Source organism: Ovis aries, chromosome 4 (assembly GCF_016772045.2).
Source record: "Ovis aries strain OAR_USU_Benz2616 breed Rambouillet chromosome 4, ARS-UI_Ramb_v3.0, whole genome shotgun sequence".
Taxonomy (NCBI): Eukaryota; Metazoa; Chordata; class Mammalia; order Artiodactyla; family Bovidae; genus Ovis; species Ovis aries.
This window is the reverse complement of record NC_056057.1, coordinates 19,967,411-19,985,317: the sequence shown is the minus strand read 5'-3', so window position 1 is coordinate 19,985,317 and position 17,907 is coordinate 19,967,411. Positions and strand designations below refer to the sequence as shown.

General features: G+C 34.7%; 1 protein-coding gene across 16 annotated transcripts in view; it reads right to left on the bottom strand.

The window, feature by feature from the left end:
- Positions 1-17,907, bottom strand: part of PHF14 (PHD finger protein 14) — a 194,940-nt gene that overhangs the window by 144,634 nt on the left and 32,399 nt on the right. For all 16 annotated transcript variants that reach the window (XR_009600334.1, XR_006059599.2, XR_006059600.2 and 13 more), the window contains exons 6-7: positions 13,890-14,001; positions 10,680-10,817 (exon numbers count right to left, since the gene is read on the bottom strand). Coding sequence is in view for 10 of the 16 variants with exons in the window: in XM_042248412.2 (XP_042104346.1) it covers positions 10,680-10,817; positions 13,890-14,001 (250 nt within the window). In the remaining 6 variants the exon portion in view is untranslated. The remainder of the gene's footprint in view (positions 1-10,679; positions 10,818-13,889; positions 14,002-17,907) is intronic.

Genomic DNA, 17,907 nt, shown 5'->3' with positions numbered 1-17,907 from the left:
TTAAGGAGTCTTGTACTCAAGTCTAAAACTCCCAAAGATGAAGACCAAAGGATAAAAACAATAAATCTAAGCAAGATTTCTTAATTTCTTGAATCTAGTACTTGAAATTTCTAGAACCTTTTACAGATGAAAAATTTTCATGCACATTCAATGCCCAAATGCTTGAGAAGGAAATGGTAACCCACTGCAGTGTTCTTGCCTGAAGAATTCCATAGACGGAGGAGACTGGTGGGCTATGGTCCATGGGGATGCAAAGAGCTGGACACAATTGAGTGACTAACACTACACTAATGCACAAATGACTAGTGTCTAGATACCAAAAAAGAAAAATTTGACAATGTACATATTTTCTGAACCATAAACAAAACCATACATACAGCTGTTTAGTACCCTTTCCTATAAAAACTAAAAGTAACCCACTTAATTTTATTGAGATCTTATTCTAGCTGTTGCTGTTGCTGCTAAGTCGCTTCAGTTGTCTCCGACTCTGTGCAACCCCAGAGATGGCAGCCCACCAGGCTCCCCCGTCCCTGGGATTCTCCAGGCAAGAACACTGGAGCGGGTTGCCATTTCCTTCTCCAACGCATGCAAGTGAAAAGTGAAAGTGAAGTTGCTCAGTCATGTCCGACTCTTCTCGACCCCACGGACTGCAGCCTACCAGGCTGCTCCGTCCATGGGATTTTCCAGGCAAGAGTACTGGAGTGGGGAGCCATTGCCTTCTCCCTATTCTAGCTAAGGATCTGTATTCAATTTGATCTCATTTTTAAAGGTCTATTTTTTCCTATTTTTAGCATTTATCACTTGTTCATTTTTCACTTTTATGACTTAAGTATTTTATCACTTCTTAAAATTCATACATATTATATGCAAAATATGGTGGTTTAAAATGAAAGTGAACTAAATCTAAATTTATATTAAGAATTTTATGTAAATGATATTTATTAAAAAAAATAAAGCAGTTTCTTTACCCATCATTAAAATACTATCCTTATTTATATCTTTTATATAAAAAATTAATACTAATCTAGCTAACAGAAAAATAATACTTTATGAAAGACAAATTATCCTTTGGCATCAGATTCTACAAAACATTAGGTATTAACTATTTATATTAAGCTCATTAAAATCTGACATTAATATTTTTCCTTGCAGGAAAATACAGATGATTTAATGATTATATAACACTTTAAAGTATTCAATTCTACTTTTCATTTTTTAACCACATCTGTTAAAACAAAAAGAAATCCTATGTTAATTTATTCTGCAGCCTAAAGTTCAACTTATGCAATAAAGTCCTAATAATCAGCTCTGCACATACTTAGGAATTATCCATTTGCATTTATTATATTTTATTATTTCCTTACACATAGTCATACCATTCCAAATTCATTATTTTTAATTGCAGTTTATAAGCAGATAAAAGTATAGTCTTATGGTAGACATCAAATTTAGACAATGACACAAAACTCACAAAGTTAACTGAAAAATAATGATATAAACTATTAAAAACACAATTGGTGTGTTTTTATTCTATAGGTTATTTCTTACTTATATTATTCAAAAAAGATTTGAGGTGGCTTATTAAAATATGCAAAGCATAGAATAATTTAATTAAGCTTTAATTATTACTTTTAAAAACTAAGTAAGGACTGTCGTGTGTGTGTTTAGAAGGTGAGAGTGAATAATGAAACGAAGGGAACAATGAAATAGGAAAAAATAAGATGAAGCCCAGACATACAGAATATTTCTCAAAGTACTCTGTGTAAGATTATAAAACTAAAGCCAATATTAACGTCAAAATAAAACAATGAGAAAAAAAGTCTTGAAAAGGAAGGACTACTGAGAAGCCAATCCCACTGTGATGAGAGAGGCTGGAAGGAAAGGGGATGACACTCTTAAAAGGCAAAGATCAGGTAACAGATCAAACCTAGGGAAAAGAAAGGCCAGAACATCAGAATTCTACTGTGAAGCAAGGAAGAGAAAAATGGAAACGGTGACATTTTCATTTATTTCTTTCTTTTATTCAAAATACCTGATTCTTCTTTTCCTTCTTTTAATACATGATAAAAACGCTACTTCATTTGATCTAAGTATATGGATGAGCTACAGTGAAAGGAAATTAACTGCCAACTTCTTAGGCTGGTTGTAGCAAACTGTTTGTTAGCTGCTGACTCCCCCAGCCATTCCCTTCCAACATATTCCTTTTTTGTAAAATTCATTTTCTCTGACAGAAACTGAAAATGTCAGGTTTCACCAATTCATCTTATTGCACTGCTAATGATAGCCATAATGACTATTTTGACACATGAGATAATGGGACAATCTACTGGAGTGAATATATGAGAAAATTTTTCAGTCCTAATGATAAGAGAACCCTCTGTCCTCCTCCTCTGTTTCGAATTATATAATGAAAGAACACAGTGCTTATTTAGAGCTACCCCAGCAATACTGAGACCATGAGACAATAAGGTTAGGAACCAAAAAGAAAAGCATATTGATGTTGGTAGAATAGAAGAATAAAATAAGACTTAATCATTGAGCTTCTGAAACAACCCCAGAACTACTATTGTTTATGGTCTCCTGTCATGAGATAGTTAACATATGGCTACCACAGTTAAGCATTCCATTACTTGCTTCCAAAAGCCTAGATAAGGTACAACATCAAAAAGATGAACAACCAAAACACTTATCATAAGAGTCACATGCACACTGGTAGTAGACTCCACATGTGGCTCTGAAATTTCCAGAAAAATAAAGAAGTTATTGCAATCAGTAACATAATTCACAATATCAGAAACCAGTTAATAAGCAAATACACAGCTACACCTACTATTAAGAATTGAGAGAAAGAACACTACATAATGTACTGAGAAACAGACTCATCAACATTCTCAGTTTAAACAAAAGAAAAAAATCAATAAGGCTTTCAACAACAAAAGCATAAAAAGTACACATCAACTAAATGAATAATAGTTAAGAATCAAAATAATTTTACCCAAGAACATAAACATCTAATAATATGGCTCATGTAAATGTTTGGAGCAGTTGATAATCTGTGTAAATTCCAAGTAAATTATATTTCTTACAGTCATACTTCAAAAAAAAGTTAAATAGGATTCTTAGAGAAGTACCAAAGTGAAAGTGACCTCTCTGCTAACAGGTAACCAAGCTGGAGGAAGAGTGAGCAACTTATGCAAACCAAAGAGACAAAGAGACACATGTATGAATCAAGTTATTCTAATATAAGAAAAGGTACCAGGGAAATATCCTCAGACAATGCCTGTAGATAAATAGGAAATCAAAAGAAGGATAAATAGGAAATCAAATTGCAATTCACTACACACAAAATGATGGTGTGAAAACTAATTTTACTCTAGAACTCTTTTCTCAATGAAATCTTAAAAAAAAAAAAAAAAAAGACCTTAAATGCTAAACAGCTGATCCCATACAAGGTGAATGATAGAAGGGATTGGCCCCTCAATCTGTATTCTAATCATTGAGAACACAGTGAAAAATAATAACAAAAAACCCCTGTCCTCATGAATCTATGTCCTAATGAAAGTGATAGACAGTAAACAAAATAAAAAGAATCATACATATTATCACACACCATGATCAAGTGGGACTTATTCCAAGGATGCAAAGATTTTTCAGTATCTATAAGCCAATCAGTGTGATATACCATAATAACAAACTGAAAAATAAAAACCATATGATCATCTTTATAGATGCAGAAAAACCATCTGACATAATTCAACATCTATTTATGATTTCTTCTCAGAAAGTGGACATAGAAGGAACATTCCTCAACATAAAAAAAGGCCATTTACGATAAATCCGCAGTTAACATCATAATCAAGGGTGAAAAGCTGAAAGCATTTCCTATAAGATCAGGAACAAGATGAGGATGCCAACTTGCACCACTTTTATCCAATATAGTTATTTTGGAAGTCTTCAACACAGCAATCACAGAAGAAAAAGAAAAGGAATTCAAATTGGAAAAGAAGTAAAACTGTCACTGTTTGCATATGATATTGGTGCTATACCTAGGAATTCCTAAAGACACTACCAGAAAACTATTAAAGCTATATTGGACAGTGGTTAGGTTAGTTAAAAGGGGAAGAAAGCAGCAGAAAAGAGAATAGAAACTGTTATGGGAGCGGGAGGATTGCAACTTTAGACAGGGTGACCAAGAAAAGCCACAGTGAGTAGCAGATATAGAATGAGGACCTGAAAAGAAGTGAGGGAATGAGCCATATAGGGGAAAGGCAGCCCAGGCAAGGAAACAAATACAGAGGCCCAGAGCAGGAGCTCACCTGGCCAATCACTCAAGGAGCAACAAGTGAGCCAATGAAGCTGAATGAGGGAAAATGATAAACTCAGAGAGGTAATGTGAAGCCAGATCACACAGACCCTTATGGATCAGCAGAGACACTGGCCTCTAGTTTGAATCAGATGGAAAGCCATTGAAGGGTTTTGAGCAAAGGAGTGACCAGATCCAACTTAGATTTTAATGGGACAATACTAGCTACAACTGAAAATGTCCTCTGTTTTCTATGAAAAGGCTTGACACCAAAGTATGACCTAAAAGCCAAATCTGGCACTGCCTGTTTTTGGAAATACGGTTTTATTTGAACACAGCCATGTTCATTTGTTTATATATTGTCTATGGACTTTCACAATCAGTGGCAAAGTTAAATAGTTACACACAAGCCATAGGCCCACAAAGCCTAAAATATTTACTATCTGGCTCTTTATAGTAAAACAAATTGCCACCCTCTACTCTAGCAAGACAAGGCTAGAAAGAGCTGGGAGGTTATTATATTAATCCAGGTGACAAAAGAAGACTTGGACTAGGGCACAGCAATGAACTTAGCAAGAAGACATTGAACATGTACTAGATATACTTTGAAGACAGGATATGCTAATGGATTAGATACGGAGTGTGAGAGAAAGTGATCTGAGTAACTGTCAGAATTCACCCAGAATAATTATTAAAAATAATGCCTAAAACAGCCATATAAAAATATTACTGAAGATCTCATACAAAATATCTACTTTTAAGGGATGTAACTTCTTCATTAATTAATTTAAAAATATTTTGATCCAACAAGAGCCATTCTTACCAATCCTGGTTCTTCTAACAATATTAAGGCATCAGTTCAGTGCCAAATATCTAATTTAATCCAATTGAAATTTAATCCATGAATGATTTCAATCCATTAAATCAAAGGTTGTAGGAAATAAATTGATACCTAATTTCACATTATTTCAAAGAGAATATTTTACATGGTAACAGATTATAACAATGTTCACAGTACCAAAATCATACTTTATCATAGAAGAAACTACCATATGGTTGAAGTGAAAGATAAGGAATCTTAAGGCTAACTATATGATGTGAAACATAAGTTGCAATGAGCGTAACTGGGCCTGTTTTATACTTTGCTTCTAACAATAAGATATATTTTGTCATGAAGTGAAGTCGCTCAGTTGTGTCTGACTCTTTGCAACCCCATGGACTGACTGTAGCCTACCAGGCTCCTCCATCCATGGGATTTTCCAGGCAAGAGTACTGGAGTGGGTTGCCATTTCCTTCTCCAGGGGATCTTCCTGACCCAGGGATTAAACCTGGGTGTCCCTCATTGTAGGCAGGTGCTTTACCGTCTGAGCCACCAGGGTCATAACATAAATTACATAAATATTCCAAATAATCGAGAATTTTCACAAAATGGGTCAAAAGCAATAGAATAGATCTCACTAATAGGATAAAGTACTAAGGCAGATGGCTATAAAAAGATGTAAAAAGTATGCTAGGGTGTATGATGTCACTGGATGAAACCAAAGTACTCACTCTCTCTTTCAACCTTTCTTTGACTGCCTATATAAAATAGTATTAAGAAGTAAGAAATCCAACTTAATAGAACAGTCTTTAAAAAAGACAAAAAAAGGTGCTCTCTCTAATGTCATAAAACTGAAACAGAAGATAAGGCATATCCACAAACAGCAGATCTATTCTGATTTAAAATTTATTTTTTCACCAAATATGCATTACATAAATCTTAATCTACAGAAGTACAACCAGAAGTAGCCAAGAAGTTCATTTTAACAAGATGTTTACTGACAAGAGCAAACTTCATTGATATTGATTCAAGCCAAGTCTTGTATTTTAAAACCCTATTTTTCAACTATATAACTGTTTACAAGAAGAAACCACAAATACATGCAAATATGCTTTAAATCATTTTCCCAAAAAGAGTTCATTTAACAAGATGGGGAGAGAAAAATCCCACTTCATTATTCCAAAATCCAGAATTCCTACCTAATCAATCAAAGGAGGGAGCAAGGCAAGGAAAAAACTTCAGGCCCAGTTTCCACATCGTGATTTATCTAACTTTCCCTGTAAATTTCCCCAGATTAGCTCACAGATATATAGATATTCAGACCACAAACTGTAAATTATTTATTCAGTGTAATACTGTATTTTGTTTGTTTTAATTTGAATGCCTTTAGATGTGGAGATGCAATCTCTAAATCACTATGGACCCCATTACAGCCCTCGTCCCATACATGGCTGCTTCACACGTTTTCATTAATTAAATGGCTACTGTTTCTGCTGCTGCTAAGTCGCTTCAGTCGTGTCCAACTCTGTGCAACCCCATAGACAACAGCCCAGCAGGCTCCCCGATCCCTGGGATTCTCCAGGCAAGAACACTGGAGTGGGTTGCCATTTCCTTCTCCAATGCATGAAAGTGAAAGTGAAAGTGAAGTTGCTCAACCCTGTCCAACTCTTAGCAACTGTCTACCAAAAATAATGATGGATGGCACTATACAAAGAGACCCAAACTACCACAGTATAAAAGGCAAAGTCCTCTCAACAAGTTCTAAAACAAATGGCTACAAAAAAATCATCCTGGCTACAAAGTTCAAAGTTTCCAGAAGTCAAGTCATAACCTTAACCTACAGATTCTCTGATCCAGATAGTCACCGAGATTTATCTGATCTGCTGAGTCTTACTTCTTTTATCTCTGGATTTCTGGCAACCATCTTGAGTAATTTGTTGTTGTTCAGTCTCTCATTCATGTCCAACTCTTTGTGACCCCATGGCCTGTAACACGCCAGGCTTCCCTGTCCACAACCATGTCCCAGCGCTTGCTCAAACTCATGTCCATTGAGTCAGTGATGCCATCCAACCATTTCGTCTTTTGTCATTCCCTTCTCCTCCTGCCCTTGATCTTTCCCAGCATCACAGTTTTTCTAATGAGTGGGCTCTTCACATCAGGTGGCCAAAGTATTGGTGCTTCAGCTTTAGCATCAGTCCTTCCAATGAATATTTAGGCCTGATTTCCTTTAGGATTGACTGGTTTGATCTTGCAGTCCAAGGGACTCTCAAGAATCTCCTCCAACACCACAGTTCAAAAGCATCAATTTTTTGGTGCTCACCTTTCTTTATGGTCCAACTCTCAAATCCATACATGACCACTTGAAAAACCATAGCTTTGCCTTGTCGGCAAAGTAATGTCTCTGCTTTTTAATAAGCTGTCTAGGTTGGTTATAGCTTTTCTTCCAAGGACCAGGCATCTTTTAATTTCATGGCTGCAGTTACCATTGCAGTGATTTTGGAGACCAAGAAAATAAAGTCTGTCACTGTTTCCACTGTTTCCCCAACTATTCATCATATAGTGATGGGACGGGATGCCATGATCTTCGTTTTTTGAATGTTGAGTTTTAGGCAAGCTTTTTCACTCTCCTCTTTCACTTTCATCAAGAGGCTCTTTAGTTCCTCTTCACTTTCTGCCATAAGGGTAATACAATCTGCGTATCTGAGGTTATTGATATTTCTCACGGCATTCCTGATTCCAGCTTATGCTTCAGCCAGCCCGGCATTTTGCATGATGTAATCTGCATATAAGTTAAATAAGCAGGGTGACACTATACAGATTTGACATACTCCTTTCCCAATTTTCAACCAGTCTGTTGTTCCATGTCCGATTCTAACTGTTGCTTCTTGACCTGCATACAGGTTTTGCAGAAGGCAGGTAAGTGGTCTGGTATTCCCACCTCTTGAAGTATTTTCCACACTGTCAAAGACTTTGGGGTAGTCAATGAAGCAGAAGTAGATGTTTTTCTGGAATTCTCTTGCTTTTTCTATGATCAAACAGATGTTGGCAATTGGATTTCTGGTTCCTCTGCCTTTTCTAAATCCAGCTTAAACATCTGGAAGTTCTCAGTTCACGTACTGCTGAAGCTTGGCTTGGAGAATTTTGAGAATTCTTTTGCTAGCATGTGAAATGACTGCAATTGTGTAGTAGTTTGAAGATTCTGTGGCATTGCCCTTCTTTAGGACTGGAATGAAAACTGACCTTTTCCAGTCCTGTGGCTACTGCTGAGTTTTCCAAATTTGCTGGCATACTGAATGCAGCACTTTCATACCATCATCTTTTAGGATTTGAAAGAGCTCAACTGGAATTCCATCACCTCCACTAGCTTTGGTCGTAGTGATGCTTCCTAAGGCCCACTTGTCTTCACACTCCAAGATATCTGGTTCTAGGTGAGTGATCACACCACTGTAGTTATCTGTATCATGAAGATCTTTTTTGTATAGTTTTTCTGTGTACTTTTGCCACCTCTATCTTTTGCTATCTTTGCTAGGTCCATACCATTTCTGTCCTTTATTGTATCCATCTTTGGAAGAAATGTTCCCTTGGTTCCTCTAGTTTTCTTGAAGCGATCTCTAGTTTTTCCCATTCTGTTATTTTCATCTATTTCTTTGCATTGATCACTGAGGAAGGCTTTCTTATCTCTCCTTGCTATTCTTTGGAACTCTTCATTCAGATGGATATATCTTTCCTTTTCACCCTTGCCTTTTGCTTCTCTTCTTTTCTCAGGTAGGCCTCCTCAGACAACCATTTTGCCTTTCTGCATTTCTCTTTCTCGGGGATAGTTTTGATCACTACCTCCTGTACAATGTCATGATTCTTTGTCCATAGCTTTCCAGATTAGATCTGTCTATCATATCTAATCCCTTGAATCTATTTGTCACTTCCATTGTATAATAAGGGATTTGACCTAAAGGTCATATCTGAATTGCCTAGTGGTTTTCCCCACTTTGCTCAATTTTAGTCTGAATTTTGCAATAAAGAGTTCATGATCTGTGCCACTGTCAGCTCCCAGTCTTGTTTTTGCTGACTGCATAGAGCTTCTCCATCTTTGCGTGCAATGAATATAATCAATCTGATTTCGGTTCTGGCCATTTGATGATGTCCATGTGTAGAGTCATCTCTTGTGTCATTGGAGGAGGGTGTTTGCTATGACCAGTGAGTAATCTACATGACCCCATTATACAACTGCTCCTCTATATAGGTCTACCAAATAGCTATGAAAATGTAATGTCCCTTTAGTATGCTTCTTCAATTAATCAAATTACAACTCATCATAATCAGAGACTGGCACAAAAACAGATACATGTGCCCAAATTATAATCCCAATAGGATCAATTTATTGGTAAAATATGTCCCTTAAAATTGGCTCAAAAAATTTTCCTCATGAGATTATCTTTTTTACTTGTTTCTTGCCTATGAAATAAAATGGATTAAGATGAAAGCTCAACATAAAAATGTATTTTTACATGACACTGAAAATTTACCCAGTAAAGTAGCATAACAACAGAGGCTTAGATATACCCATAAATCCATTCCAAATATAAAGTAAGAATTATAGAACACTCAATTACCTACTTATATAAAAAGCTTAAAAAAAAAAAAAAGAAAACAAAACTTGGTCTCAGGATCCCTTATAGTAGTAAACGGTTTTGAAGACCTGCAAAGAGTTTATGTAAGTTAGTTAACATATTAGAATTTAAAATTGAGAAATTTTCAAAATATTCATTTATTTTAAAATAACAATAAGCCCACTACACGTTAATAAAAATAACAATTTAATGAAAAATACTAAGATTTACATACATAAAAATTTTTAGTGAGAAGAGTGACACTGTGTTACATTTTTGCAAGTCTCTTAATATCTAGATTAAAAGAAGACAGCTGGATTTTCAAAACTGCTTCCACATTCAAATGCTTATATTGTTACATGCTATATAATCTCTGGAAATTTCCACTATTACTTGTGAGAAAATTAAGAGCAAAAAAGGTATGTATTATTTTCATACTGTTATGAAGACAGTTTTAACCTCACAGATCTTGAGAGAATATTGAAGAGTCCCAAAAACATACTTTGAAAACAACTGATTGCTTAAATTTCTAGTATGAAAATTTTAGAATTAGAAATAATTGTAAAGAAATAGAAATGCAGGTACTGAAGACAGGGTAATGATTTTATTTAAAGAGAAACAGAGCAAGGTTATTACTAAAATATAATTTTAGATTCTTATATAAGATATGCAGACATTATAATGCTTTAAAACACCTTGAATTATGTTTCATTTCATCTGTCAGATTTCATTATAAAATTTGTAACATGTTTTCGAAATGTATGGTTAGATTTAAGACTAAAAAAATTCACATATATTGTTTATTCAAAGTTTTAGACCAGTGATCTAGGCAAATACTTAAAGAATAAACTCACAAATTTACTTTAAAATGCACACCTGTTGGAGAATATAATGGAGTCATGTAAGTCTTATGAACATATTCACCAACCATGGATTTAAATAAACCTACCTCTTCTGCTGCTGCCTCTGAAAGCAGACCTTCCTTCTGAGCACAGGTCACATGGAAATAGGCTCTGCACATCCCTGCATCACAGCTAATGCAAACTCCAGTTCGAGCAAAACGAGGGTCTTCGCAGAAACTACACTCCTACAATGGAAAATAGGAGAAGTCTCAGAGGGAAAACATTCCCAGAACAGAAACTGCATTCTCATACAAAGCTTCTACAAAATCCAAATAGTGAACCAATAGTACCAATAGTATATCAATATAAACAAAAACCATAGGTAAGCCAAATATTTATAAGAAAAAAAGTAATTCTCTATATAGTTCTACAAAACCAAAATTCAACTTACATAATAATGATTATAACAATAAGTAGTTGAGGGCTTACCATGCACTAAGCACTATTCTAAGCACTTTACATGAATTAATATATATAATTCTTTATATATAGTGTCATTTGACACTATTTCATAATAATGTGTGGAAGAAATACTACAGTCATTTTCATCTTACACGCGAGAAAACTGAGGTAAATGCAGTCTTTAACCAGATAATCTTAAAGACCATGCTCTTAATCATTAAACTACACTATTTCAACAATAATATACTATTTGAAAAAATTAAAGAAAATGAATAAGAAGCCAGAGAAAATTCACCAAAAGATCTAGACATTGAAATCAAAGAAATAACGCATTTTTAAAATATATTTAAGAGAAGCAGAAGCAATTGTAAGTAAACAATTTTGTGAAATTAATAATAATACATAATATAACCAATTATTTATATTCTTCCTGCATATAAAAGGAAAAACTGCAAAACTAAAGGTATAAACTGTTGAAATTACCCCAAATGCCAGCACCCTGATTTATTTTTTCATACTTTTAACTAAACCACAGAGAGGAAGAAAAGAAAAAAAAAAAACCTGTTATCAAAATATACTCTATAAATATGAACCTTCACAAAAAAACTTGCTAAATTATGAAAGGCCGTCAGCAGACGGTTAAGGAAGAACTGCTTAGTAAGTGCATTCTATATAAATTAAATATGAGGGAAACATTTAAAAAGAAAAATGAAAAAGTTTCAATAGATGTTAAAAACATCATTGTAATACTGTTAACAGTTAGTACCTACTTGGTAGACAGTACCAAACTGATATATTAGCACTGTTATCCAAGAACGGTGTTCTGGGCACAGGTGTGAAAATACTGCCAACTCCTGACATTCTGCTGCCTAGTTAAAGGTCTTTTCCATTAACAGTAGTATATGTATGGTATAAAGTATCAGCAACTAGTAATATAAACATGAAACCAAAAAACTGTTAAACAAAGAGAAGGAGAGGAGAGGGGGATGGAGAAGGGGAGAAATTAAACTATTTAAAGGATGTCAATACCATGAACAGAATCAAATTGTTCAGGATAACAATTTAATGTAATTTACATTAAACTGAGTAATTTAATGTAATACGATGAAATTGGGCAAGGGACTTCTGACAGAACACAAAGAAAAAGTGTCTGACACTGAAGTCCTAAAAGACTATAGAACAATCTAACAAAGAAAATACAATCTTCCTCAATTGCTTGAATCATTTACAATGCTAGGGAACGAAGCAACTGAGAACACAGGGGAAGAAAGTAATCAGGATTAGGAAATGGATAGACAATGTGGTCTAGGGAGCTGTGTAAGATAAAACTCACAACATTGGGTTTGATTTTGCAGATGAGCTAGACAGTACCTAATTTTTTTACTCCTTTTCCTAGTAATACTTCAACACAAAAGCAGGTGATAATGAAAAACATCAGCTGATAATTATACATTTAATGACTCATTTTTAATCCAGAGGTCACTGCTAGCCTCAGTTTTATGAAGCAGTATCTACTTACTGTTTTTTTTTAATTGCTTTGAGATTTATATTTATGGTAACAATATATGCCTATTGAAAATGATGGAAGTCAGTCCCTTTTAGGCTCGATGGAAGCTACTATCAAAAAGTAGGAACTTTTATTTCCAAAAGTGGTGGACTAGGTAATCTGTATTGCTTCTACTCAACTAGAAAACGCAGACAAATTAGTATTTATTTACTATTGTTTAAAGGCATTAGAGAAGCAACAAGACAGTGTACAGTTACCTGAGGAAAGTAAATTCAATACTAGGGCCTAGAAGCTTTAGCTAATTCTGGAGAGGGAAGCTGCAATTACCCAAACCAAAGCAAAAGATTACTGGAGTGATTGTTAAGAGTCCAAGGAGGACATTTTGGATATAACAACAGAAGCTATCAAAGTTTAAAATCAGAATTTTCCAACAATATCTAAGTTTTTCACCTTACCTTTAATATGTTACTAATGCTCTTCAAAAGACTCCCTTCCCAAATGCCCAACAGACAGTAATGGAAAGAGAATATATATCAGTGCCTAATTAGTTCTACCATTCTAAAGATGTGTGCAGTAATTATATACTTAAGTTTAAATTAATAAGTATGTAATCTTATCACTCATAATCTAAAACTCAGTCATAGTAAAAAACCAATTTATAACCTACAGAGACTCATTTGCTAGGAAAGGTTATGCAGTCATAAAATCAGTCTTTGAAATCTGAGAAAATAATGGGTTTTTCTTGTACTCTTTTCATAATTTCATAAATTTCATTTCAAAAGTAAAGTTAGAAATTAAGCTCATATTCAGTCCAACTGGTTAAAAATAAGGATTTAATCTGAGAATTCATTATACACTAAGCAGTGTGCCAAATGCCAGGGAAACAACAGTGATATCAACTATCATTTTTTCCCACAGGTTAAACTAAATTACAAACACATGGAAGAATTTATATATTACTGGCTTTCTGGGAAAATTACTGTCAATTATAAATGATTTAGTACTCTCCAATAGCATAATTGGGCTTCCCTGGTGTCTCAGACAGTAAAGAATCCGCCTGCAATTTAGGAGACCCTGGGTTCAATGCCTGGGTCGGGAAGATCCCATGGAGAAGGAAATGGTAACTCATTCCAGTCTTCTTTCCTGGAAAATTCCATGGACAGAGAAACTTGACAAGCTACAGCCCAAACAGGTTACAAGCAGACACAACAGAGCGACTGACTAAGCACGCATTCAAGCAATAGCATGATCAGTAATAAGCATTTCTGTAGTTAACAATGATACTAGCAAAAAGCCATATAAACTAAGTAAAACTTTCTCCTAGACAACCAAACACAGTTTGTCTCACCTTGGCACCATATTTGGAATAGTTCATTTCTGTTAGTGTTACTGGTCGTAATTTGTCAATATCTCCAAAGGCTACACCAGGAACGTACAGGGCACAAACGATGTGAACCCATCTATAAGGAGAAAAGATACAATTTTGTTATCAAACTTTCTGATAAAATGCCAACATGGAAAATAAACATAAAATATATGTGCCATATCAAATAACTACTGCAAGAATTTTACAGCCAGGTCTCAACACCTCAGACATACAACTAAAGAATATTAAACACTTCTATAATTATATCATTTAGTTACAGAAAAGGGGACTGCAATAAGCACTACTTTTCCAGCAGCTTAGCCAAAGCTGAGTTAACAACCATAATTGCCTTTCACTTAATATTCACCATACTATGCACTTATCTGTTATTCTTAAATATTTGCACAAAACCACTATTCAAATGAAACAAAACATTTTCATATGCACGGAAAGGTATTCACAATATTTTAAGCACTCTAGAATTAAGGATCCTAATTTAAGAACTATAAAGTTACTCTGCATAAATTATATAACATTGATCTTTCCTGCTACTTTTTCTAAAAGCTATTGGATAATCCTTAAGGACATATTTTAAAAAAAAATTCTTAGTGTGCATCTTAACTTTCTTTCTTCCTAGGCTGAAACTGATTGATAGGAGACTGGACAGAAGAGTTGTGATAATATAAGGAAGTCACAGTTCATTCAGCTCATCTGTTCACCATACAACCTATGTACTATGTATATACCCCACAAATAAATAATGTTTAAAGTCTGGAGGATGTTACAACACTAAACAATAGCAACAACAAAATGTTCAGTTTCAGTGTACTGAAAAAAAAAAGTAGGAGTTGATTCTAATTACATTTTTTAAAAACTGTTCTGAACCTCTATAAAATATATCAGGAACACTACTTTCTGTTTGCTTACAACCATGCAAAATACAGGACCACTAGATTTTGAAATGTAAACAGATCTCCCTCATCTCTGCAAGAAAGAGGGTAAAAATGAGATGGCAAATATCTCTTATCCTTGTGAAAATATTAACAACAAATTTTACTTTATCATAGCTTGAGAGGCTATGATTGCTACATGGTTCTATTTTGTGATGCACTATGAGTCTTAAAGAAATAAGACTAAAAACATTTTATAGAGGTACTAGGGAAAATAGTTACAAATCTTTAAAATTTATCCTTTTTTATTGGGAAGAAAATTCAAAGTTTTGAGATTTTCTTGATAAAATGTTTTAATCCAACTTCCCAAATGCATCCTGTGGAGTTCAATATAAAGATACACATCTTCAACGAGCAGCTGCTTTCTCAATTTAATTTGTGCAGTTTTTTCATGCTCCACTGATGTATTAAATGCCGTTGTACTCTGTAGGAGTTTATCTTTGATAAACCCAACAGCTGGCTGCTTGCTTCATATTGACCTTCTTAAAATCTTTTAGAACTAGTCACACAAGTACTACAGATAGAAACTGCCATTTCAGTGTGACTGGCACAAAAGTGTATCATTTCCCGCAACTGTACTTGTGAGGATGCCAACTTGAGTCTTTATTAAAATACATACCAAACAGCTGAGATAATTTTGGTCCTTTTTAATATCTGTTATATATAGATTTTTGTTCATTTGTTTAACTGCGTGTACTTTAGAACCTTGTAATTAAGACAAATTGAGAAATCAAAAAGGAATAAACTTCCTTGTTACTTTATCATTCATTTTGCTTGGAGCTATGAAGGCAGATGTTGATCAAGCAAGGGAACAGAAAACAAGCATCCCATAAGACCACCAAAAACTAGAGTCAGAACTGTCATTCTAGCATAGAAACTATTAATACATTCTTTTAAATTTACATATTTTAATAAAGCAAACTAAGTAGAAAAATACTTCACAAAAACTCATTTCAAATAAGAACTATATTCATCAATCAAACTTGATTTTGAAATGCTTTGTATGTGCGGTGTCTTTATAACATATTTAAAAAACTCACTTCAGGAGTTATTTTCATTCCTGCATCTATTCATTGAGTAATTAATTACTGAGCGACTGAACTGAACTGAAGAACAGAGCACCAGGCAGGCAGTGGGGAAGTGACAAAGAAGTATGTGAAATGCTTGCAGCATAAGGTGTGATATGCTATTATATTAAAGCATGTGTAATATTTCCTATATTCAGGTTTATAATACCACTAAGGCAGGATAAAACACTCTCTTTAAGGAAAAAAAATAAAAATTTAATGATAAGAATGTATTGATGGTCTTCTCACATTAAATGGTATTATTTTCTATTGTAGTATATGTAGCTCTCATCAGACACAGAAGGGAAAACAGTCTAAATGGCCTATGTAATAGAAGAAAATTTCAAAAATTTTTCATTCTTTCCATATATAGTTCTTTCTTTTCATCTATTTTCCATTTGAAGCTAGAGTATTAAATACCTTGTCAAATCTTCATGGCTTTTTTGCTCTTGATTCAAGCTAGTATTATATCCTTCAAACTGTATCAAGACCTGTAATTCCCACAGTATTCAAGTATGGGCATCAACACAAATGAAATGTTCAAAGAGCATAAAAAAATTTTCCAGGCTGCACCAACAAGGGAGGTGTCTACATATATGAAAAATCCACAGAAGTCAATATAAATATACCTCAGTAAAACTCAATGGTCAAAGAAGCCTCCCTTTTCTTCAATCAGAGACAATTTTACAAGTTAGTTTGTGGACTGTGTATTAGTATACACTACATATTAGTGTGGTAAGAGAGCTTCTTTATAGTTTCTCAATAGAAATTTCAAATTATTGACAAGAGAAAAGATAAAATAAATGCTCTTCCCTAAAAGGAAACTGTGTTTCTCAAAGCTGCCATACTTATTCACAACCATTTATTACCATAAGTTTCAACTTGCAGGACTGAAAAGTTATTAAGAAAGGATTTATGCAGTTACTTTTCTAAGATTACCTTAAATAAATGGAATAATATAAGTAATGAAAAAAAAAAAGCACTAGCACTGGAAGCAGAAAGCACTAGCAGCAGAAAAACTAAGGAGATATTTATTACACACTTAAGTTTCAGAAACTACACTGTTTACAGAAATCATCTCATTTCAGTTCAGTTCTTTCGCTCAGTTGTGTCCGACTCTTTGTGACCCCATGGACTGCAGTACACCAGGCTTCCCTATCCATCACCAACTCCCAGAGCCTACTCAAATTCATATCTATTGAGTTGGTGATGCCATCTGACCATCTCATCATGCCCTGTGCCTCCCGCCTACAGGGTCCTTCACATGAGTCAGTTCTTTGCATCAGGTGGCCAAAGTATTGGAGTTTCAGCTTCAACAGTAGTCCTGCCAATGAGTATTCAGGACTGATTTCCTTTAGGATGGACTGGTTGGGTCTTCCTGCAGTCCAAGGGACTCTCAAGAGTCTTCTCCAACACCACAGTTCAAAAGCGCCAATTCTTCGGTGCTCAGCTTTCTTTATAGTCCAACTCTAATAATCATACACGACTACTGAAAAAACCATAGCTTTGACTAGGCGGACATTTGTTGGCAAAGTAATGTCTCTGCTTTTGAATATGCTGTCTAGGTTGGTCATAACTTTCCTCCCAAGGAGTAAGCATCTTTTAATTTCATGGCTGCAGTCACCATCTTCAGTGAATTTGGAGCCCCCAAAAATAAAGTCTGTCACTGTTTCTACTGTTTCCCCATCTATCTGCCATGAAGTGATGGGAGCAGATGCCATGATCTTAGTTTTCTGAATGCTGAGTTTTAAGCCAGCTTTTTCACTCTTTCATCAAGAAACTCTTTAGTTCCTCTTCGCTTTCTGCCATAAGGGTGGTGTCATCTGCATATCTGAGCCATTTCTCCCAGCAATCTTGATTTCAGCTTGTGCTTCATCCAGCCCAGCGTTTCTCATGATGTACTCTGCATATAAGTTAAATAAGCAGGGTGACAATATACAGCCTTGACGTACTCCTTTCCCTATTTGGAACTAGTCTGGTGTT